Genomic DNA, 25,335 nt, shown 5'->3' with positions numbered 1-25,335 from the left:
CTTCACATGCAAAAGACCTGAAACAAGTTAAAAGAAAAACTTTGTTTCCATGGGTCACATGTGAATGTCCTGTAAGCCAGAGGCAGAACCTTTTTCTTGTTGCTGGGCAAACTTCACAAAGGACTCTACCACTGAAAGCATGGCTTGCATCCCAGCTATTTATAACTGCAATAAAGTGTGACCTGCTAAAAAGGTGTTGACAAAGACGGCATGGCCAGTGCATGACTAGAATGTGGGGTGGAGTTGTGAAAACAGGATATCCGTGATTTCACCGAATCCACTTCACCTAAAGGAGAAATCATCTAATGTCTTTTCTTTTAATTTTTTATTATTTTGCGGAGGGAGACCCACCGCCCCACCCCGCTTCCCCCTAAATTATCCTATCCCCTTACCCCATCTATGTTTTTAAATGTACTTACTTACCTAACCAATTTGAATAAAACAAATATTAGGTGATTTCTGAGTAGATGAAATTGGATTAGGTGAAATCTACGGTATCAATGAAAACAGGGGCTGCAATCAAGGCTGAACTCTGAAAAAAATACAAGAAAATAGAAGCTTTTCAGATCGAAATGGTGGTCCCCTTCAGGTAAGTGGACAGGATGGCAGATGTCTGCAGGGCCTCGTGACATCACTGGGGCGGCCTAGCTCATTATCTGCAGTGTGGGATCTCTGCTTGGCCAGTGCATCCTGAGTATTTATGACCAGAAGCATACCCACTTCAAACAGCAAATGATATGGCATTTAAAAGAGGCTAATAAAAAGAAAAAACACTCTGGTCACAGGCTGGCAAATGGCCCGGAAACAGGAAAGCTCCAATTTGCATAACATGAAGATTTCCTATTAGTTTAAATGGACTATCACAATTGTTGCATTTTTGCAGCAACCACCAGTCACACTGCATACATGTATGTTTAATTATTTAGATACTTTCAAGGTGATTGGTTGAAATAAAATGTGTCCACCTGTGAAATAGGGAAATGTAATGACAAGCTAAAATGTGTTTCTGACTGCTCTGATAATGTCCCGAATTCCAGAGTTGGTGTGCTGGTGGAGTGTAAAATAAGGTATGTGGAGAGTAAATTGCATGTGCATAACTATTATGCGTTATTTGTAAAAACAGCGGAAAATTGCCAAACAGCCGCAAGGAAACACCAAAAGGAGATTTTGCTGAAACTGTATCTGGGTGGAATTGGCTATTGCTGGGAAGGCCTAAAAGCCAACTGAGTCCTATGGTGAAGAGCTGGGGGCGCATCTTTGAGAGTGCAGTGACCAGACCCCTGTCCTGTCCTTTCAGACGGTTCTGAAATGCAGCTGGCTTTCCTGAACTTTAAACAGAAGTTTTCAATGTAAGTAGAATTGAACCCTTTGGAACCAAAAGGTGGGGAATCTGCTTTCCTTCAACCCTTTCCCTTTATAGTTGGTGGGGTTGGGGCAAAACTGTGTAGATCCTTCACCTATTTAAGTAAAAATATAAATTAAATTAATTCTCCATTTGGCGGAACACCACAGGATGTTCTTTGTTAAAATTCGAAATTAACAAAGCTCATTCCCAGTGTGCGCTGAAAACTATAGCCTGTAATTGAATTGGGCAATCTTTCTGTTCAGCTTCCCCAACACAGGCCTTCAAATGGAGGGAGGTCTAAAATCCAAAATTCCCAAACATCCTGATTTTTCTTGCTGGCTTCCCCAACACAGACCAATGTGGGGGGGAGATCTGAAAAACAAACTGCTAAATCACCCTGTATTTATTTTAAAGCAAAAGTGTGGGTGAAATGCATTTGTACAAATCTGTAATCCAAACTGCTAGCCTTTTAAGCGCACAGGAAAATCGAAATTTCCCAGCATTGCATATGTAATTGATTTTGTTTATTGGCCAGTGTTGATTATTTCTTGAAGTGAAATCTGTAGAAAGTAAAGAACTGTGATTTGTGTTTCTCCCAGACAACTTGTGTGATTTATGTAACAAGAAGTTACATTGTGAGACACATAGAAGGTTGCGTGTGTCGTTTTAGTGTGATCTCCATTATCTATAATTCAAATTAATACAAATATATTTCATGTACACCGGCCTGGTTCTTGGCTCATTGGTAGCTCAGGGGGAGGGATCCAATGAGTATTAGATGAATTGGAAATCGGGCTGAACAAAGAACTGACATTAAACACTTTGTTGGGTGACACCTGGACTGGGGAGAGAAGGAACTCCCCATGTTGAGGGGGGCCTCTCAATAAACCGTTACATAGGATAGAGTGAACATCAGGAGGAGGTTAGTGAAGGATAAGAAGAGGTTGGTGGGGAAGATCAGGAAGCTGGTGGAGAACAGGAGGTTGGCGAACATCAGGAGGAAGTTGCTCAAGCACATCGGAAGCAGGTGGATGGGAGTAGCCATCTGGAGGAGGTTGGTGAAGTATATCAGGAGGAATTTGGGAAGCATCCAGAGGAGCTTGATGGAGCACATGAGGTTCATGGGGAAAATATAGAGGCTGATCGAAGAGATCAGGAGAATGTAACAGGGCCCCACAAGGAGGTAAGGATGTGTAGAGAGGATGTGGAAAACTATACAGAAGTTGATGAGGAGGGTTTGGATTTTACAGTGCACATGACTAATCACTTCCTGCAAGAATTGCATGTCTCCCTCATTAGTTGGATTCTGTTGATAGTTAAAAGAGTGGTTGTTTGAAAGATAAACGTATTTTTTGTATTGTGCCATGTTCCCCACAAGGATGCATGGGAGACCGTCTGGAACATGAGCTACACGGGAGCTTAAAAAGCAGCAGCCATGCAGTTCCTGAGCAATCTCATTCTGCTGTCTTGCAGACCTACTTCTAAGGCCAAACTACATGAGATTGGCAAATTGTTTCATGGAGGTAAAGTTACCTATTGCAAAATTAATTTTGGCACAATGGGCAATCCCATCCATATATGCAGCAATAGATCTGGGGATGGAAAGCAAAAATATCTTCCGGTCTTTTGCTTTTCCCTGTGGAATCTCACTACAGAATGGATATGTACAGTCAGGTTAGGAAGCTCGTGAAGCGTTAACAGAGCACTATTATGATGTTTGAGGCTGATCAAGGACTTCTCTGTCCTTTCCTAGCAAGACCCTTGGCATTCCTAGTTAGCTCTACGAAGACAAAAGAACCCACCTCATCCTCCCAGCTGTTGACTTCTTTATCCGATGTGTTGATAGGGGATGGACCCTTCTCTTTGCTCAGATTTGTCGGGACTACTACAGACTATCATCCACAAAGATGAGCCTGCCATTGGACGTTCTACAGGTCTGGCCAAATCTCTACTGAAGAAGGGTGAATATCAGGGTTTCTTCCAGATCTGGTAGTATGCTATATTTCCATAATCTTTGCACAACATCCTCTCAAAATATCCCTCGTCCAGTAGCACTGGGTTTGGAAAGTATTGCCTTTATCAGACTCTAAAGAATCTGATTCGGAGCCCCGCAACCAATGGGCGCTGGAAGATGGAGGAATGTGTACTAAAAGTTCTGCAAAACTACTAGGACCATTTTTAAACACACTTGTGGGCCCTTATCTTTTAAGCAACACATTCTAGAATAATTAAAGTGCAAGTATACCAAAAAAGTGCTTTCCTTGGAAAGGGGCCTTATAAGATATTAGCTAGGGACTAGTACCATGCCGGGTAACATGCTAGAGCTAAAGAGAGGATCAAGTACCATTCTAGCGTGGGCCTGGTAACATGCTAAAGCTGGCTTGGTTACTCTTCAGAAGGGCTTAATGATGATAAAGCAGACTCCTGCCCAGATGAAAAACAAAAGGGGGGTATGGGAGTCTCTCTACCAGCACGAACACGGCCCATTGACCTGTCTTGGATGGATGGCCCCTGGGAGATATCCTTGCATATCAGTCTTTGTCCTGCCCAGGGGCAGTCCTGCACTGAAATGCTAGGCAATTCTCCTCTGAACAAGAGTACCAACAGCAACCCCATACACGTGTTTCAGCCTTGTTGGGCAGCATCAGTGAGGTGGAGCTGTGCCTCTCTGAGAAAAGTGAGCAAGGGGTCCACGTCTGGATTCCCCTGGTAACTTAGGGTGAGTTGTTGCCCAGATGACACATACAAGACGATCCTCATCCAAAAGACACCTCTAGAACATTTCTGCAACCTCTTTAACCATTTGATGTCAACAGGAAATGTTTCACAAAGCTTCAAATCGGCATACATCAAACCTCTCCTTAGAGACCTCTCGGGAAGCACAGAAGACCTAATCAACCACTGACCAATATGAAACCCCATACCGGCGATACTCCTAGAAAGCCATGTATATGAACAAATTGTGGAACATGTAGAAAACCATCGGATACTAGGCCCAGCAGAAGTTGGTTTCAGACCCATGAGAGGAATGGAAACGGCGCTACTATCCATCTCGGATGAACTAAAAACTAATGCTGATTCCAACATCACATCAGCACTAATACTACTAGGCCCGTCAGCAGCTTCTGACACAGTCCACCACGAAACAGTCACCAAAAGACTCTGCGAAATAGGAATGTAAGGGCGCAGGCGTAAGGCTCGGACAGAATGGTGCCATGTTTTTTGGCAGAAACATTTATTGATCAAGAATTGTTTCCCTACCTCAAAGAAAACAAGTGAAATTGTCAGGATGTCCAAAACTAAAAAGTATGTCACTGGCGTGTCTCAAAAGCCTACCCTCTGTCCCTAACACTAATAACTTAAATCAATTGTGCAAGGATGATCACTTCCCAAAGTAAAATCTTCATGGTAGTTCCAACCAATGGAAAAGTTCCCAGTCTCTCGGGTAATCAAAACTGATTGAATAAACAATGTTCACAAATGGAAGAGTCCAAGAAGAGTCCAAGGCTAGGGTCGTGTTCCTTTCCCCTAGACTCCTTGTTGTACTTTCCTTCCTTTTGGGCTTCTGAGCCCTGTATTTTCTTAGGTAAATGTCACTGGATAATTCACAAGAATATGCTTCTCAGATTCACAGTTCTTTATCCCCCCCCTCCCTTTGGCACACTCCCCTACCAAGTGTAGGATTCCTTTTAATTAGTCTTTTTCAGTTCCCAGTTTCTTGACAGCACTTATTCTCAAACTCTCATTTGGGTGCATGTCCAAGACTCGCAATATTCTGAATGGCTTGGTTTACTCTCCTGCCAAGCAAAGGGCCTCTCATGGACTGTCTCTCTTTCTCTCACAGGGTCCCAGACCCTCTTATTCTTTGTTACTTTAGGTTTTTGTCTCTCATATGGGAGAGGGTCCCAGACTCGCAATGTAGCATTGTATCCACTTGGTTTACTCCCGTGCCAAGCATACCACTCTTCCTTGTTTGTTTTACAGTCAGGGTCCCAGACCCTCTTATTCTCGGCTTCTCACATGGCTGTGGGTCCCAGACTCGCAATTTATAATCATATTTGCTTGGTTCGCTCTCCTGCCAGACAGACGATTCTTACTCCAGCTTTGGCTTTCACCCCCTTGCGTCCCCGGACCTCTAGCACCTCTAAGGGTAACCTGTTTGTTTCTTTGGTGCCGGTACCAGCATTTCCATAGCAGCTGCGTCGCTTCTCGGGGCTCCGGTAGCATTCAGGTAACCAGTGCTGTCTGCAGCGGCTCTATAGACGTCTGTCTCTGCCTGGTTGCGCGTTGTGAGGCAGACATGGTCTATAGAGAGACACAGACTCAAGTGTTATAGTTTCAAATCCTTTATTTACTATAATGCTGGGGTTGGTGTAATACCTAACTGGCCCTAACTCTAGAGGAATTGTTCCCTCAACTGATGTTTCTAAGGGCCGTTGACAACTGAAATTCCAAAACCAAAATCCATCTGTCTAAATCTATGCTTGCCCTCACTCTTTGACAACATGTGATAGGAAGTCTCTTTAAAGAAAAATAGTGAAGAAGAAATATACACCAAGGCTGGTTTCAGGTGGTCTTCTCACCAGGTGTGGTTCTGTCAGTATCATCAAGTTTTAGACCAATCAAAAAAGGTTGTTCATTAACTCTTATCCACAAAGTTCTTCCAAGCTATTCAAACCATTTTCAATGTATTTAGTTCCTAGGGATTCCTTTCCCCGAGCTTCAATCCTTCCAAGTTTCAAATAAAACAAAAATATACCACAGTTCCTCTTAGGCTTCTCAGGGTCCCTTCCCCAAGTTTATGCCTCTCTGTTTCACAAAATATGTATTCAACTTGTTAGGCTTCTTAGGGTTCTTAGCCTTCCCTTCCCCAAGCTTAGGCTCCTATAGTTTCAAACACAAGTTCAGTTTGTCATATATACAGTTCCTTTTGTACACAACCTTGTCAAAACATCAGGTTCTTTGCGCCTCCTATGGGCAAAACTCTGATCTTTGGCCCCTCTCTTTATTTCCTGATCTTGTTTTCCCTTTTGTCTTTCATCTTCAGGTGCTTACTGCACTCCTTTGTTATCTTTCACTTTGCCATTCACACTTTCACCTTCTTTTGCTTTCTCTTTTGTCCCCTTGTCGTGCACTCTGGCATCTTCTGTTGCTTTATTTATCTGTGTTATGTCTCTTGCACATTTCCTTCTTTACTTTTGTGCACCCTTGCACCTGTCATTTCCTTATTGTGCCTCTTGCACACTTACCTTACTCTTCAGTGCTCACGTGTTCCTTTCCTTTACTTTCGGGTCGCTCGCACCATTCTTGTTCACTTTTATGCCTTTTCCTTTCTCTCCGCTCTCTTAGTGCCTTTCTCTTGCTTTCCATGTACTTCTGTTTTCTCTCTTGCTTTCCGCTTTGTGCCGCTTTGCAAAATCTGTCTTTCTCTCTTCCCGCTCCAGCCAGTCGCACGCTCCCGAGTTTCTCTCTCTAACTTGATTGAAACTCACTGCGTAGCTATGCACTGGCGAGCGGTCTCTCTGGATGCATGGGATCGAGATTAGGGGCTCACCACGTGCCCCTCAGACCCCTTGGGACCGGCACACGTCCCAACGGAACAAGCACATCTCTGCACACCGCCAGCAGGGCACAGACTGCCACGCTCCAGCTCCTTGGACTCCCTAGCCATGCTGCAGCCCCTCACAAACACTGTGCCAGCGTCTCAACACACCGTTCTCCTCTGGATCCTCCAGGATTCTGTCCCTGTAGCTCTCTGCTCTTTGGCTTCTCTGGTGCAGTCAGCATCTACAGCTCGCTCCTCAAGTTGTGTAAAGCCACACCTTTTATAGTTGAAACGAAAGTCAAGTGGAGTCAGGTGTGAGTAGTCAGTGTTAAATGCCTGACCCTGACTGACTCTATTAATGGGACAACCTAATGGCAGTAGGTGGGACTCTTCCCTCTGTTTATCAAGGTGTTTCACATAGGTAATCCTCACTACTCTCGGATGCCTCTTCTTCTTCCCAGCATTAGCTGGAAATGGGCAGGGGGAGATGGAATGGGATTGGAAATATTCCATGAAAGTTGAGGAAGGGGATTTTGATGGAAAATGGGGAGAGGGGGAATACCATGTCTTGCCCTTGGGTTTTCTCCTCTCAATCCCTCGTGACCCTCCACTAAGTTGTTCCTCCCTCGCTTGTCCACACCTAGGGTAGGGATCCAAAAGTGATGGCCCTTCCCTGGCCACCTGAAGGGAAGATCCTGGGGGAGTAGGTGGGAGAACACGGTCAGGTTTCTCACAGCATCCTCTCTCACTCTGGTGCTTTTCCGGAGCCTGAGGTGCCCAGAGGTTCCACTCGGCAGCAGCCCGAGTAGTCCTTCCGCCCTGGACCACGTACGGGTTCTCCCTTTCCTCTGTTGATGGCTTCCCTTTCGGCTCTTGTCTGTTCACCTGGTGCATTTCTCCCGCAGTTCCTCTTCCTCAGACAGCTGGACTGCTCTTAGTGTTTCACCTTTATGACTGAGATCACTGCTGATTCAGTAGTGATGTGGAGCTGATTAGGAGTTTAGAAATCACTACGCATCCCTGCACTCCTGCAGAGCAGTAGTAATCTTGTCACACGATTACATTACACATTTTTACCCTACATAAGAAATCCATTACTAACCTGACCAAGGAGGAAAAAGCAGATCATCAGTGCTTCGTTTTTAACACAATCCGAGTACATCCTACTTATTAGAAACATTGCCTATGCACAATTGATAGGACTGTGAGATGAATTCATATGTTTGATACTGGGGGATGGAATTGAGGTGGCCCTGGGAGTCAGTGACCACCACCAGCTGCATGAGACACAGGATTCCCGAGGCTCCCCAGCCACGTTTGTTACCACCGCCAGCCTGTGCACAACCACCCTGGGCAATATCGAGCTATGTCATAATGTGGGCCACAACACAACTGCAGTATATATGGTTCACTACTAAGTCCCATGGTTTGTGGTACATTTGCGCATCCGCTTAATCACATGAGGAGATGCATGGATCCCATGGTGCAGGGAGTGCCTGAATGAAGGCCAGGAGAGTTTGTGAATTAAAGACAGTTGGTTTCTTGTATTGGCTGCCAAACAAATTGTAACAGAAGAGTGATTATAAGAAAACATATTACTATTATCCCCATTATCCTTTAATACATTACAGCTTTATGCCCGCTGTACATTTCTGGGAAATTTTGAGGCGATACAACCCGCGGCAGCGGGCCGACAAGCCCAAACAAAGTGAATATCCTTTAACACGGGCAGCAGTGCGATTACCGGCAGGGATGGCCTGCGGCTCTGAGTTATGTTCCCATTTGCACCCACGAAATGGCACAGCGGTGCTTACAGCTAAAATAAATAAATTACGCTTCTTCTAGGCAAGGGAGTCAGTTTTCAGTTTTCATTACGATGACCGAATCAAAACTAAAAAGGGACTTGCTGTCATCTAAGCAGCATTTTGCAGAAACGAAGGTAAGTGAGGTTTTCATTTTTTTAATAAATATTTTTAGCCCTTGGCACCCATGCGTGCTTATTTGCGGTGGCTAAAGGTGTCATGGCGAAGAGGGTGCATGGGGATGAACGCAAAGCACTTGGGCAGCTTGGAACGCAGGCTTATACCACTGAATATAGCCTGCGTTCAAGCTCCCTGTTTAGGGAGCACCACCTACCAGGCGGCTAATGTTTGATCTTGTCTATGCACAATTAAATTGCAAAATAAAAACAAAAACTGAAACATAGTATGGAAGCAGATAGAACAAATAATGCAATACAAATTTGGCAATAATAGTAACTTGATAAAAAGGGGTGGAGGTTACCTCTGTCTCGTTGCAGCAGAAAACATCCGTATGAGTATAGAATTCTGGGTCTAAGTCTGCCAGGGCTGGTGCAGGGTTAAATATCGTCTTCACTGAAACAGAATTACACAATTAAATGGGAATACAGCAGATTACTCTTGACACACATAACAAGCCATTTATGTGCATTTATGCAAAAAGATTAATGAACATAACATAAAAACGTAGTGAACTCATCACATTCATAACAAAAGAAATACTAAAGCAATTGGTACACTTTTCAATCTTCTGGTGATTTTCAACATACAGAACCTTGTATTGTCGAGGGGTTAAAGTGGAACAATATAGAGTTAAACATGAAGCGTTTTCTGCCTAATTGGCATACTGACACAAAAAAGAGTTGACACAATAGTGTTTCATCCTATTGCATTTGAGTAGCTCCATGTAAAACAGCCTTCATCAGGACAAGAATTGTGATATAGGTTCCTCACAGTCTGTGGTATGCATCTAAAACAAAAATGAAATGAATGAAATTGAGTGTTCTGTAACCGGCACATAAATAAATGGAAGCTCTACAAGTAGCTAAAGATCTAGTCTCCAGAGGGATAGAAAAAACGTACTGTGCTCTAATGACGTTGCACAGAGAGTTGAGATGATGCCATCAACCAGGTGGTAGCTCCAAAACACAGCCAACGTCCGTGCGTGGAACTGTAGCGAATTCAGTGCATGCCTGAGAAAAAATGCACAAGACGAAAAAAGCTTATGACTCCCAAACTTCTCTTCTGTGTTTCAATTCTACATAGGGGCAGCAAAGGATAAAGTAATGAAAAACTCTTACCCTGCTTGCTCTGTGACCATCAGTAGCACCTTTTAGGTGGTCATTGTATGTTCGTAAGACGTAAGTCTGCTACAGCGGCATTGCTGCTGTCAAGGGTGTGTGACTGTTAAATTCACAGACTTCCCTGTGAAGAGAGGATAGTCTGATTTAGACCAGGCATGTCTATGCTATGGTCCCAGTGTCGGGAATGGCAGCGCATGTTCGTGCGAAACACAGTGGGAACCACAGCGTATGACCGCTATTCCAAAAAGTTGAGAGGGATCTTACCTCTGTGTGACTTGGTACCCCAGTCGATGGAGCGAGTAGCGCGGATCCTCCATGTGAGCATCTGTTGCGCGGCGCTCGCGATTGGCTGCTTCGAAAATACAAGGTTACAGCCGTGAGCGCCTCGAAACAGCACATATAAATGGTGCAAACACCGGGATCGGTACATCGCAACCTTTTCTTGCCTTGAAGTATGCTGCTGAGCGCTGCTCAGTTCTTTTCTGCCTTGCTTGTTTCCCTCTTGTCTGCACCTATCATTTGGGTGCTGATAGGTGCTGGTTTCTCCAGTTCTTTTCTCTCTTCTACTACATCTCCATTTCATTTCTTTGCTACTTGACTTCCCACGTTCAGCACCTTGTGCTGCCTGGTTCCACGTAAAGTGTGAGCAGTCTCTTAAGCGTGGTGCTGGGAAACTGCTTACCGTCCCTCACTAGTTCCTACCTTCTGGTTTGGGTTCAGGGGGTGGATTTCCACATCATCCTTTCATCAGGACCTGACTAACACCACTTCCAAACTTGATCCTGGACCACCATCAACGCCAGAGTACAGGTATTCAGGAATCATGGGTGGCTCATCTTGACACAGATGTATGTAGTGTGATGAAGAAGAGTAGGAGTAATGCAGATTACCAGTAAGTAATCAGAGCAGTAGTCGCCATTTCTATTAAGAATCTTGCCCGATAACCAACACAATATTTACCTCAATATAAGCTTCTTCTTGTCGGATTCCCTCATCTTCTCTTTCTCTCTGATTTTACACTCAAACTGATGCATTTGAAAACCCAGCCAGTCAAAAGTAACTGTACAGCTATGTAAAACAGGTGGCCATCTTTGCCTAGTTTATTCAACAGCATTCAGTTGAGATGGCTAATGCTCTTTGGTAAAATAGCATAATTCTGTAGTTCACAATCTTCCATTTCATATTTTTAGATCAACCTTTTGATGCCTCTACTAAACATTTATTTTCTTTGATGCTACTTGTCATTTATAAGACAAGTTAAAAAAAAATTAAAAACTTTGTAGAATGCCTCCATAATTGCGTCAGAGTGATGTGAGCAGAAAACCAGTCAGCGGTATAATATTAATTGTGACTGATATATTCATCTTTTCAAACTGGAGGCTGCAGCACTTATGCTATCTCAATTGTTGATCCTCAGGAGTTAATATAAGGAGGATTCTGCCAAAGCCTCTTCCTTCCAAACAACCATCTGATGGGGGAGCCCCTGTGGAGGGCGCAAACCAGAGAACAGATACCTCAAGGCCGTGGACAGACAGGGGGAGCGACCATGACATGTTACTATGTCGGGTCCCATTGAAGTACACAGAAAACCTGCCACATGCGAGCTGGTGAGGTGGGGGCAAGCAGAAGAAAGGTTCACTGCAGACTCCAGCCTAACTCAGAGCCCAGTCCAGCCAGAAAACTGCAAGGGAAGAAGACAGACCTGCCTGGAAATGGGAGACCCTTGAAGACAGTACACAGCGGATGTCTTAGAGACTCTTCCAGACCTCCCTACCGGCGAGCCCCCCCCCTCACAACTCCAGTATCCCTGGTCTAAAAAGATGACTTTGGAGAGCATCCTGGAGTCATTTGATGATCATCAAACTACATTAGAGGTCTTTCTCGCATCATCAGACATCATCATGGTTTTAAAGTCAACAGCAAGATTTCTGAATTGTGGATGATGATTTAGGGGATGATTTTAGGATGACTTGCTGATTACTTTAAGTGCATCACATAATAAAACACTACTCCAGAATGGCTGATAAAAAATGTGGGAACAGTCTATTCTTACTAACTCTTGTCCCTATAGAAAAGATAAATTCCCTTATTATTGAAAATGTCACTCTGCGGTCCCATGTCCCTACATATTGGTGGTGTGTCGCCTGTCTAAACAAAGGAAAGAAAGGAAAACTATTGTCACCTTACTAACTCCTAACTGTGAAAGGAGATATTTTTCTTCTTAAATGTGAAAAATAATAAAATAGAACAACTGAGATTCAATCGGTGGGACCCAAGAATTACCACCAAGATGTTTTCAGAATTCTTTTTTATATGTATTTATAAGGATTATCACATTATCAGTTTAGAACTAGGACTCTTCATCCTTTATTCTTCCCTGTTTTAGCCGGTTTCCTTCATATGCACGTTACATTGTTATGTTATATTATGTTAAAAGTTACTATACCGCGCACTGTTGCAACCTGCATGGTTTCTTGGTGCTCTGGCGGATCTGTAAAGCAAGGGAGGGGGGGTGTAAGTTATAAGGACTGGGTGTGAGAAAGAAGCAACAGAGCTGTGATATACTGTTGGCAGCTTCGGTTCGGTTTACACCGTGCGTTGAGTGTAGGTGTGTTTTTTGGTTGGTAGCTGCCATGTGCTGCTGGGCGGGGCTGTGTGTGGTTTGTTTCGTTGTTGTGGTGTAGTAAAGTGTATGCAGTTGTTGTGCTGTAGAAGAATGGTTGCGGTTAGTTCAGAATTTGAGAGGTGTATGCAGAAGGATGAGTTTTTAGTAGGGTTGGTTAGTGGCAGTATCCTATCCTACCCTCTCTGTTTTGATTGACTGTGGCCCATATCCCTTCCCCTGTCATACATTTGGGTGTTCTACAATTACCACTCCTGTGTTGTGTGCAGATGTGTGGGTCCTCAATAGGGTTATTCAATGACAGGAACTTTTCTACCCCCCAGTGTTCAGAATAAGTGCCGCCCTAACTCTTTCCCTTTAGTATATTTTGGTGTGCAGAAATTACCACCCCCACGGGTTCCTCTGGGAGATGTGTTCACTGTGGTCCATAAGTTCCGGGATCGAAACACATCTCTTCACTTTTTGTTCCCATCTGAGGCCTCTATCTGTGGTCCAATTAAGTCTCTCTCTATGAGGACGGTAAACCTAGGTCTCCCTCCCATTCAGATGCCTCTCATCTTCCCTGCACTGCACGGTCCGGCCTACTGCCCAGTTCTTTTCCGTTGTGTGTTCCATTCATGGTGCGTGGGTGTTATTCATTCATTTTTCTCCCCATTCTGGAGTTGAAGAGCCAGGTTTTTAGATGTTTGACTCTGTTTTGCGTTAATGCAATACATTCTCAATGGGTAGATATATAAAAGTCATTTATCTTTTAAAATGTCGGAAACCTATGGTAAGGAAGGTAAAGTGGAATAGTTGTGTTTACCTCTGAATCTATTTCAGTCTCGCTCTTCATACATCACAAATGCTGGCGCGGCTCTGTTGTATATTGCAATTCGAGCCGCGTCCAGGACGCTATCTTTTGTCTCTTCTGCTTAGTCATGTGATTAGATCGTGGAGCGTGCCGTGATGATGTCATAATTGACTTGTTAGCCGAAGACATTGGTTTTTAGCCTGGCAACATATATGCATTGCTGCCCAGATCCGTTCTCTTCGACATGATTTACCCAGTATCCATCATGTCTGCAGAAATTCCCCATTCTTCAATCTTTTTGAATAAATGTATGTTTAGAATAATCAATATTTCGGATAGAGGGTATTTAAATCGTTATATTCTAGAGTTGCTAAGAAATGATCAATATACATCACATCTGTTATTCGGACATAACAACCTCCACCAGTATAACATGCAAACGATGTCTTAAGTATGCTTCTTTGTTATTCATTAGATCCAGGTCCATTCTCTTCAACCTGATTTACCCAGTGTCAACAACAGTCGCATCCCTTCCCCAGTCTTAAACATTTTTGAATAAGTGTATATTAGTATACTCAATATCACCTGTAGTGTATTCAAATCTTTATCTTCTCTGAGCCGTTCATGAGAAATTATTTATAAGCATCGCATCTGTTATTTAGACACAGCAACATCCAACAGTATTATGGGTAAGAGATGTCTTAAGTATGCTTCTTGGTTATCAAATTGATATTGTCAATGGTCAATGGTCAATGATGATTTTCGGCAGTCACCTTCTCGTGGTTGACCACTATCCAACAACTCATGCCAATACGCAGTCGAAAGAGTTTGCCATGGTATAGCTTAATTTAGCCTGTGTGTGTGTAATCTGAAAACCTAGTTCTGTTCACGTTTGAATAAAAGGTTAATATCTTCGCCCCTATGTGGTATATTAATTTGTTCAAGAATAGTCCACTTGAAGTCCTATTCTGTGTGTTGTCTACTTAAAAAGTGATCAACCATTGGTGCAGATTGCTTCCTGTGCATATGCCCGATCTATGTTAATTTATGTGTTTCATGATTGGTCTGTGTGTTATACCCATATATTTCAAGTCACATAGACATCTAATGAGATAAAAAACATTACTCGATTTGTCGTTAGTAAACTGTTTCTTTATCCATGGTGTGTGCCAACCCACATTTATTTCAGTAGTACGGTATACTGAACATGATCCACATGGGCTATGACCTTTCGGTGCAGGAAGTGGCCATAATGCTTGTTGTGTTGCATGTGTAGTTGGACTTTTAGAAATGGGAGCTAACGAGTCTTTCAAATTATTCCTTCTTGTTATTGCAATTTTTTGTTTGCATTAACTTGGACTCGCCCACATCAAAATTGCCCAAAGTTTATTTTATCTCTTTCTTAAATTTGTTTATTAACAGCGAATAGCTAAAGATCGATATGATTTTATTATCCTGCACTTGGTATTTCACATGTTGTTGTAGCATAATTTCCCGGGGGATATTCTTTGCCCTTTTTTAATACACGACGGAGTAGCCGTTTTGGATAACCGCGCTCACTATGTCGAGCGCCCACATTTTTTGCCTGTTGATCAAAAGTATTGAGATTAGAACAGTTCTTTCTGTATCTCAGGTACTGCCCATAGGGGAGATTGTCTCTGATATTTTTTGGGTCGTAGCTACGAATATTGTAGCTAGGTATATTTTAGCTATGCGCTTTTATCTGTTGGTTTTTGGTACAATGATGTGGTTAAAGTACCTTGAGGTGCAAAAACCATTAGGTCTAAAAACTGAATTGTAGACATACTTCAATTACAGGTAAAATTCAGGAATTCATTTATCGAAATGTAACCAATTGCAAAAGACATCCAGTTCTGCCTTTTGTCTATTGAAAAGTACACAAATATGATCTATAAGGCGGACCCATGTATGAATCTGTTCTTTGAAAGGATTCTCCTAAGAGTAGATTGTGTTGTCAAATTCAGCGACATATAAATTGGCAAACTGAGTGCGAAGATTGCACCCATGGCAGTGCCAGAGATTGGTTAGTAAAATAGATCATTATGTATGAAGACATGTTTGGTTAGTGTCAATTCTGCTAACTGTAAGACTTCTAAGTCTGAGGAACGGTTTTCAGTAAATATTTTACTGCTTTTAATGTTTCATGTTTTGGTATTCTCATATAAAGCAACTCAATATCGAGGGTTACCGGTAGTGTTTTTTACCATACCGTTTATTGTTTTGCATAAGGTGTACAAGTGGTCTGGCAATGTCTGCAATAATGGGGCAAAGGGGAGCAGTGGTTAGCACAAGAAGAGACAGATTTTTAATAAATAGGCACATTTAACTGCTTTTTTAAAATGTGGAAATGAGTTTAACATTTTTATGTTTTTACCATGCTGTGAAATTAATGTTTAGGGCTTTTCTAGCTGCAACTAACATAACAAGGACTGCAATATACCAACATTGTAATTTCAGAGATTAAATGAAAGCCTACCTTCTGTATTCAGAATGATTTCTACTGCCAGGTCAGGTCACTTCGGGTCGCTTCCTCACCTTTTTGTGTTCTATATGCTGCTACTGTATATTTTGTAGCAAACTAATAGTCTAAAGTTAATATGACAAAATAGTGTCACTGTGAGAAAGGATTATCTGAAAACTAGAATCTCTGCAATGTGTGCATTTCAGGAACTAAAAAAAAAAACGAAACACTTCCAATGGGTTGTGAAACCCAACAGTGTGTGTGTACATCCAGGATTGAGCTCTGTAAAGACAATAAAAGCAATCATGGTGGTCAGTGGCCATTACAACATCCTCCTTTTCCTACCTTGTGTTTTACTTTCACATCTTTGGGGTCACTGTATCCTTAGAAAAGGTTTGTCATTTATGGTTTGATATACCACTTTAACAGAGCATACTGCAAGCAAAACTACCAACTGCCGATATTTCACATCATTCTAGGGAGCATGACAAACCCACCAGAGATTGTAGTTAAAAAATTGAATTCCAGAATACTAAACACATGTCCCCCAGGCATCACCCCTAAACCACCATTCGGGGCATTCCTTAATAAAACATGGTACCTAGCCACCAAACATTTAAGAGATGCAAAATTCCACTGCGTAGCCTCCAACACTCATTTAGATGTCAGTAAATAAGGATCACTCTAGGCGCCATCTTGGCATGTCCTGACTGGCAAGCATTAGAGGCAGTCACAAGGACCTAGAGTCCCAATAGAAGCACATTGCTGGCACTGACGGATGACACTAAATATAACCCATGTACAACCCCGACCCCCAAACACACACACTTCCACCCACATTCACATGTTCTTGCCCGCAAAACACTTGGACAAAGCGGTAGGGCTTTGAGGCCACACTAACGGCAGCTGTGCACTATGCAAACACCACAAGTAGCATTACATAACTGTAGTTCTGACTGTATGCAGAAATGGAAGCGAACCCATCATAATATTTGAAAAATGGTCACAGTTAATGCACCACAGTGATCTTCTGCCATATCAGACATAGAGACATATGAATTATTTTCACCCAAATGCACATCTTCGCAGAGAAGCAGAGTTGCCAGCCTACCAGGAAATGCTTCTGAGGGTTTCAAGATAATGGCTTTCCAGGAAACCTATCAGTGTGAACCCTCTATAAACGAGGCAGGTTTCCTGGCAAATGGTTGTTGTGTAGGTGAATCCGCTCTGGGAGCTCTTCAGAGTTCTGAAGAGCTCCTGGTTGCAGCAACGATTATGGCTCACATTTGTCTTTCTGATTTGGAAATCCAGCTGTGTGATTTATTCCCCTCTAAATTCTCATATAAAAAGGACTCCCAGAACAAACCTCCATAAGTGGTGGCCCCAACAGCCTTTCTGATAGGAAAACCCAGATCTATGCATCACATAACAGAGGGTAGGGGTGATTGTAGTGTAGCTACACTCTTTTTGACTCCCTTCTCTCACGTAGCTGCAAAACAAGCAGTGGTTTAAATACCGCTCCCAGGCTTTGGATGAAATTATGTGGTCAGGTCAGGTGTGGATTGCTCTTCTGCAGTATTCCAGAGAAGAGCACCCCTCTTTTGCACAACAATCCAAGCTGCCTACACACATAGAGCCCCACCAACAGCTGCACCCAAGAATCTAGTGCAGAGCGTTCCATACCGCAGAGCCATGCGGATACCCACAAGCACAAGACTGTTATCTCCAGTTGTGAATCCAGCATCCCAAGGGTAGTGGGAAGCATTTACAAGAACTGGGAGACAGATTGCTGGTTGCTGTAGTGGGACGCCATTGCTAAGACCCGGCGAGCCCGTGCATCGGAAACGGGATGGACCTAAGCCCCCATTTAAGCCTTTACTGACCTGTAACACCTCCCAGGCAGGAAAAGAAGCCATCGTTGGTTGTTTTGGTGACCCAGGTGAGGGAGGTAGCCAATGGAGGGGGAAGAGTGAGGATTGCTGAATGCACAAATTCTGGGCTTTCACTTGATTATAACAATGTATTTCTTCCACTCGCAATCCGCACTCTGGAATTAGCCAAAGGAGCGGCCTCACCCCTGCACGCATCTGCTTTCACATACAACTCGAATTACACTAATGCTATAAGAATGTAGCTACCTTTCACGACAAAAGTTCAAACTGTAGCTGCACACATAATTGACTATTCTCTTACACCCGCCCCCACTGCTTATTTCCCTAGCGTACCGCCTTGTGAGGGATGGTGCTGTAACATAGATTGCTGGTCCAGTACTCAATCGATGCAACTTTTGGAGATTCGAAGGAGAACCTTCGGCAGTCTAGAACTGTTGTGAGGCAGGTTCAGAGCCCTCATTGTCAGTCTATGCTTTCCAGTGTGAGAAGAGCCACAGAAAGAGAAAAGGTACCATAAGCAGTGTTTTGATTGACATAAGGAGCAAGTCTTCTCTTCTGCTTCCCTTTGTGTGCAGGGCCTGAAATGCACATAGCACACAGATGTCTTATGCCAACTGATCTTTTACTAGGCCATAGTTTGTGTATTCAATGGGAGTTAAGTTTGCCGGCAAAAAGTTACTGTCTCCAAGGGAAGTGGGGGAGTCGTGCAGCTACTACAGACTACACGATATTGGAAACGGAGCAACAGCAGGGGATGGTAAAACACACCTAGGGGAACCCCTGCCTCTCCACATTAGTAATTTATATTACGTACTCCTTGGGGTTGCTAAGACTTTCACTGAAGTGTCCTTCTGTGCTATAGAAAGGTTTACACACACACACACACACACACACACACGCCCCCCAAACCTCCCCCAAATCCCCCTCCATTCACTCCGTTTCTATTGTGTTTCAATCATTCCTTCATGATGTACTTCAACGCAAGTGTACACACACACACCACGTGCATGCAGTGGTTTAAAGCTATCTTTTTCTGAAGTGCAACGAAGGTACAGACACACAACATTCACCTCCTAGTTGCCGACATGATCCAATCTATATACTTCTGCTTTTCCCATTATAAAACTCAGACTACAAGTCCTAGAATTTGTTTTTTTTAAAACGGCCTGTATTTTTTTTTTAAAGTATTTTATTGGCATTTATATAAGTACATAACCATCAAACGGTAACATAACAAACAAACTACAACTAATTAACTACCACAGTCTTCGTAGCTCAATATGTTGTTCATAATTGTAGCGGGGGGAGAGGGGTCGGTAGTCGGCGTACCCGAGGTCTCGGGGGATGGGTTTTCAGGTTGTCCATTCTTGGGGGTAAGCCTCAGGCAAGTCTCTAGCAAGGGTGAAAGCTCAGGGGGGTTTGTGGTCTGAGGCATATTGGATGTCGCGCACCAGGGCCTTCCATGATTCTAGGGTGTCATTGGAGTCATCATCGTTTGAGTGGATTCCATCCTGCCAGGCTCTGGTCTCTGCCTCCGTCCACTTTTCTAGGTCCTTAAGCCAATGTCCATGCCTCGGGCCCCCTGGTGATTTCCATGCCATAGCTATGGACCTTTTTGCGAGGATGCAGGCTAGGTCCATTAGTTTGACCAGGTGTTTGTATTTGCTGAGTCTGGGATGGGCTCCCAGTAAGCATTCCTTTGGGTTCCACTCATATCTCGTGAGTCCCGCTTTGGTGCAGGTGCTTTCCACCATGGACCAGAATTTAGCCGTTTTGGTGCAGGTCCAGAACATGTGGATCATGTCCGCTTGATCATTTCCGCACCAGGGGCAGTTCGGCGGTGCTTGTTTGTTAAAGGTAGCAACTCTTAATGGGGTCATGTAAGTTCTGTACAGCACATTCAATTGGACTTGTTTGAATCTAATGTTCCTCGACACCTCTTTGGGGTATAGTAGTATTCGCTCCCATTCACTGTCAGTTAGTGTGGTCCCTAATTCGGTTTCCCATTTTTGTCTCAGGGACGCGCTTTTTGGGTTGGGTCTATCATTTAGTTTGATGTATAAGCAGGAGACCGGCTTCCAACCGTCCGCTAAATCGTACATCTCCTGAAGGAGGGGGTCCGGTGGGGGTTCCTCTGGCCAGACAGGCCACTGTGCCCTGGCTGTCCGCTTGAGGCGGTGGTACCACAGGAATTGGGTGTTCGAGATGTCTTCATTAGCTTGCAGCGATTCGAGTTCTCTGAACATGCCGTCTTCAAACAGGTCTCCCCATGTGTAGATTCCGGCTCTCTCCCATTTCCTGGCTGTCGCTAAGTCTGCCTGAGTTTTGCATACATCCGCCAGGATGGGGGTATTGGGATTGTAGGGATGTTTCAGTTGTCGAAGGAAGCCAATTCTGGCCCATATCTGCCTGCCCAGGGTAACAATCATGGGAACTTCAGAAGTTTGTTTCATCGGGTTCCAAAGCATTTCTTTAGGGAATAGCTTGGAGGTCGGATGTCGCAGGAGCCCCACTTCAGCCGACAGGTCATCAGAGAGCCATTTCGTCGCGTGGCTGAGCTGCGCAGCTAGGTAGTACCTTTGCAGATCGGGTAGTTGTATCCCTCCTTCTTTGTACGGGAGCGTGAGTGTAGGCAGAGAGAGCTTGTGTCTGGACGACCCCCATATGAAGTCCTTGATTAGAGAGTCTAGTTTTTTTGAAGAAGGGAGGTCTGATGTAGAAGCATACGTTCGTGAAGTGATATAGGAAACGGGGGAGAACTATCATCTTGACTATTGTCGCTCTGCCCATTACTGCCAGTGGTAGCTTCGACCAAAAGTTCATAGATTTGCGGAGGGCTCTTACTGCTTTTTCTGTGTTGTGTTCGTGCATGAGCGCAGGGGTATGACACATTTCGATTCCCAGGTACTTAAACTGCTCTGGTTGCCATTGTATCCCGACGTCTGGAAGGTCGGACTTATCCAGACCCTTGAGTCTGGCCAGTGGGAACGAACACGACTTTAGTTTGCTAAATGTTATCCCAGAGTATCGAGCATAGTTGTCGAGGATGTCCAACGCGACTTGTGCATTGAGCTGAGGGTTATTCAGATACAGGAGGACGTCATCCGCATACATGGATATTATGGCGTGATCCCTGCCCAGCCCAATGCCCGCGTCGAAGTGTTGTTTCCTGAAATAGGCACCCACTGGCTCCAGGCCCAGTATGTATAGTATCGGGGACAACGGGCATCCCTGCCGCGTGCCCCGCTGTATCAGCCAGGCTTTGGACACCGTCCCGCCAGTCTTCACTCTCGCTGTCGGTGTGTTGTACAATACCTCGACCCACTTTACAAAGCTCTCACCAAAGCCGAATTCCCTTAGCACTTCGATCAGCCACTCCCAGTAGATGGAATCGAAGGCTTTTATAGCATCCAAGGATAGCAGTGCTAGGTCCTCGTCTCGATCATAGGTCTCTGCCATGATGTGTTGGAGCCTCCTCAGGTTCGCGGTGGTGTTGCGTCCTGGTACAAAACCATTCTGGTCCCCATGAATCAGGGTTCCTATCACCCTCGCCAGCCTCTTAGCCAGGATTGTGGTCAGGATCTTGCAGTCATAGTTTAGCATGGCGATTGGGCGGTATGATTCACAGTTGTCGACAGGTTTGTTGGGTTTGAGTATAGGGATGATAATAGTCTCTTTCATGGAGTTGGGTAGGTTTCCGTTTTCGTATGCCTCCATATACACCTTGTGGAGTGTTGGGGCAAGGGTCGCTTCATACGCTTTGTAGAATTCTGGTGGAAGCCCGTCGCTCCCGGGGGTCTTGCAGGTGGATAGCGATTTAATCGCCTCCGTCACGTCCTCTGGAGTGATTTCCGCGTCCAGTAGCTCTCTTTGGGCCTCCGTCAGTCTTGGGAGCTCAATCTCAGCCAGTGTGGCCTTTATGTCCTCCACTGGTATTTTGGTGTCGTGGGCGTACAATCTGGAGTAGAAGGCCGCAAATGCTGAGTTAATGTCTTGTTGCGTCCTGTGGGTTATTTCGGTTGGGAGGTGTCTTGGGAACTCGCGTTTGCACAGCCAGGCCAACATTCTACCAGGTTTATCTGGTTCTTTGTGTGCCCTGGCTATGTAGGTCGTGTAGTCGAATTTGGACAGTCTATTCCAGGCCAAAAGGCACTCCTCCCGGGTGCCCTTCAGTTCTGTTTCAGCATCCGGCATGATGTCGATTTCAGATTCCAGGTGTGTGATCTTGTTCTCCAGTTCCTCCAGTTCCAGCTTCAGGTGCTTACAGATGCCACCAGCACCTGATATAACTTCTCCCCATGTTACAACCTTCATGGCCTCCCATAGTGTGCTCCAGCTTGACACTGAGCCTGTATTAATGTGTAGGTATTCCTCAAGTTTGGTACCAAGTTCCTCCTTAAATGCGTGGTCTGTGAGTGCTGCGGGTGGCATTCTCCATAGCGGGATTGACGGTCTGGGTCCTCTAGGAGCCCATTGCATGGTCAGCGGTGAGTGATCGGATATGGTTCTGCCTAGGTACAATGTGTCGTCCACTTGTTGAGCCAGCTCACGATCTATGAACAGATAGTCTATTCTCGTGTGGACCTTGTGCGGGGCCGAGTAATAAGAATAGCACCTCTCGGTGCGATGTTGTTCCCTCCAGATGTCTACTAGGTCGAGCTGTTCTATTGCAGTGTTTAGCGCGTTAGATGCAGGGTTATTTGAATGACGGGGGGGGGGTCTGATCTGTCCACAGCTCCGTTCCTGATGCAGTTGAAGTCGCCACCCCATATGAAGGAACTCTCTCTGCGAAGAATCATTTTGGCACTGAGCATTTCGAGGTGTGAGGGTATTCCGTGTTGCGGAAAGTATGAGTTCACCAGGCAGACTGGCGTGGATTCAATGGTACCCCATATTATTAGGTATCTGCCCTCTTTGTCGGCTTCATAGCCCAGTAGCTGGAAAGGCACAGTCGGGCTCACCCACGTAAACAGTCCTCTGGCGAATTTGGAGTATGGCGCCCCTTTCCTGATCCCTCCCCATCTTTCGGACAATTTGGCCGTGGTTTCTTCCGTGAGGTGAGTTTCTTGAAGCATCGCTATCGACACCTTTTTCCTGCGCAGGTAGGAGTGGATCCGATTCCTTCTCAGGTATGTGCCCATGCCCCTCACATTCCACGTCATCACCTTAAGTTGGAGTGCCATTGGGTTTGTGTCTTGGTTTCATCATTCCGGTCGCCCCCGTTTTCACGGGGCGGCCCTTCTCCAAGTGGTGAGGCTCTCCCTCTGGGTTCTGGTGTTTTCTCTTCCTCGGCCCCTAAGGGCCTCCGGTCCCATGTTTCCGCTCCGCTAATAATTTGAGGACTGTGGTGTGAACAAAACAATTAACAAAACTGTAACTGGTGCGCCCAGCAACGACAAGGTCCTGCTGGTGCTCAGGCGCTCTCGTACCGTCAGGACCCATCCGGGTGTCGGGCACGAGGGGTCGGTCAGGCAACTGGCCTGTCCTGTGCTGTTCGTGGGGGTAGGGCTCTGTGCTTGGCGTGGGCCGAGCGAGGGCCGCATCTTCGTTGCTAACTGTTGGGTGATTTTACTTTCTCTTAGATCATTTGCCTTGCGTCCGAGTTGGCTTTGTGAGTCATGGCTTCGTCCATGCCTCAGGCGCAGGAGATTCTTCAATTCTCCGTGGGCTGAGGGTCCTTGTCCGCGGCTAGATTGTTGTCTTCCAGCCACATGTTTGCAGCTGCCGGGGATTCCAAGAAGATCGCCCTCCCCTTGTGAATCACTTTCAGTCTGGAGGGGTATAACAACATATACTTCAGGTTCAGTTGCCTGAGTCGGGCTTTAAACGGCACAAATTAGTTCCTCTCCCGTTGGACTTTCGGGGTGTAGTCGGTTTAGATCGTGATCTTCGAGCTCCCGCGTTCAATGGGGCCCTCCTCTCTGGAGTGCCGGAGGATGGTCTCTCTATCCTGGAAGTTAAGTACTTTAGCGATTATAGGGCGAGGGTGTGAGCCCGGCGGGGTCTCTTCTGAAGTGATCTGTGCACCCTTTCGATCGAGAATCCTTGCGTTATGCTTCCAGCGCCCACCTCCTGTTGTATCAGGGATTCTATATAGGCCGTCGGATTCGGGCCCTCACTTCCCTCCGGTACCCCCAGTATTCTGATGTTGGCGCGTCTGGCCCGGCCCTCGGCCTCCTCAGCCCTGGCCTCGAGTGTGAACACCTTCCATTCCAGGTCCAGTACCTTAGCTTTCAGCTCCGCTGTGTCTCCTGACGTCTCTTTTATGGTTGTTTCGGCGGTGGTTACTCTTTCTGTTAGATTGCGGGCATCCTGGCGCATGAGTTGTAGCTCGGATTTGAACTCTCCGATTCTGGAATCTATAAATGCGCGCAGTGATGCAATTGCCTCCAGTACCTGGGCTTGATTTTCGGGAGAGTCCGCCGGTTTTGCTCGGGGAGGTTCGGGAGTGGAAGTGCATGGCTGCGGAGGAGTTTTCGCTTTAGCGGACACATACGTATCCATGGTGCTTGTCTTCGTCTTGTTCCTGGCCGCCATGGTGTGGGGTGGTCGGAGACGCCAAGCGGTCGTGTGGGGGGTAAATGGTGGTGGGCGTCGTTTCCTCAGCAATGCCCTCACCAGCCCAGTGATTTCGGTGTGTGGGCTGGGGTCAGTGTTCAAGTTCTCAGAGGGATATACAACGGCATATGTTCGAATGGTTTATGCCCTCACCCAGTGCTCTCCTCACCTCCACCTTCTTCTGCTGTCGATGGCGGGGCTCCCCGCACCGGGGGGTCAGCGTAGCCACTCACGGTGCCGTAGTCCAGGGCCGGGTCCGGTCTCCCCGGCCGGGAGCTCCCGGTTGGCTCCCCAGTCGGTAGCTATCACAGCAGAGGTTCGAACCCGGGTGGAGGGGGAGGCTCCTCTCCCTTGTTTCAGTCGTGGCAGCAGCTTATGGATCGGCTTCGCTGCGAAGGCGGCTAGCGTTTTCCTCCGGCATCAGCTTTAAAAGATGGCCGCCATCTTAGGTCCCGCCAACAGAGGGGACCTTTATCGGGAAGAATCCGTGGGCTTGGAGGTCCAGATCCAGGAGAAGCCCACAGTATCGTGTCTGGGGTTGGTTCCCTTCCCTCGGAACCGGTTCTTTCCGTCTCAGGTGCGATTTCAGGCAGGTAAAAGGATCAAGATACGGCATCTCGGCCGGAGCACGGCGACTCAGCTTCCACTCGCCATGAGCTCCAGGCCACGCCCCAAAACGGCCTGTATAAGCACATACAGTTTGGAACGCATCATGTTGTCAACTATGTTCACCTTTGGCTTCAACCGCTAGTGTTCCTGTGGTTCAGTGCAGGCATTTGTACACACTCTCATGCAACATGTTCATGCTAAGCTTTAAACCATTCCTTTGATGTGGTTTAAATGAAGGTACACTCACAGACATTCCTTTGGGTGTTCAACCTACCATGTTCTGTTAGTTCCACCTATCAAGATTGGAGCATTATCCATTTGTTTACTTTTCCATGGGTGGCACCCTTACTGTGATGGGATCTGCTATGTTTTGGCCACCTTCATC

The 25,335-nt window shown here is 45.5% G+C and overlaps 1 protein-coding gene across 2 annotated transcripts in view; it reads right to left on the bottom strand.

The window, feature by feature from the left end:
* Positions 1-25,335, bottom strand: part of RBKS (ribokinase) — a 589,003-nt gene that overhangs the window by 236,583 nt on the left and 327,085 nt on the right. For both annotated transcript variants that reach the window (XM_069608728.1, XM_069608727.1), the window contains one exon: positions 9,174-9,265. In XM_069608728.1, the coding sequence (XP_069464829.1) occupies positions 9,174-9,265 (92 nt within the window). The remainder of the gene's footprint in view (positions 1-9,173; positions 9,266-25,335) is intronic.

The sequence above is a fragment of the Ambystoma mexicanum genome, chromosome 4q (genome assembly GCF_040938575.1).
Source record: "Ambystoma mexicanum isolate Mex_15411 chromosome 4q, UKY_AmexF1_1, whole genome shotgun sequence".
NCBI lineage: Eukaryota > Metazoa > Chordata > Amphibia > Caudata > Ambystomatidae > Ambystoma > Ambystoma mexicanum.
This window is presented reverse-complemented; position numbering and strand designations above follow the sequence as displayed.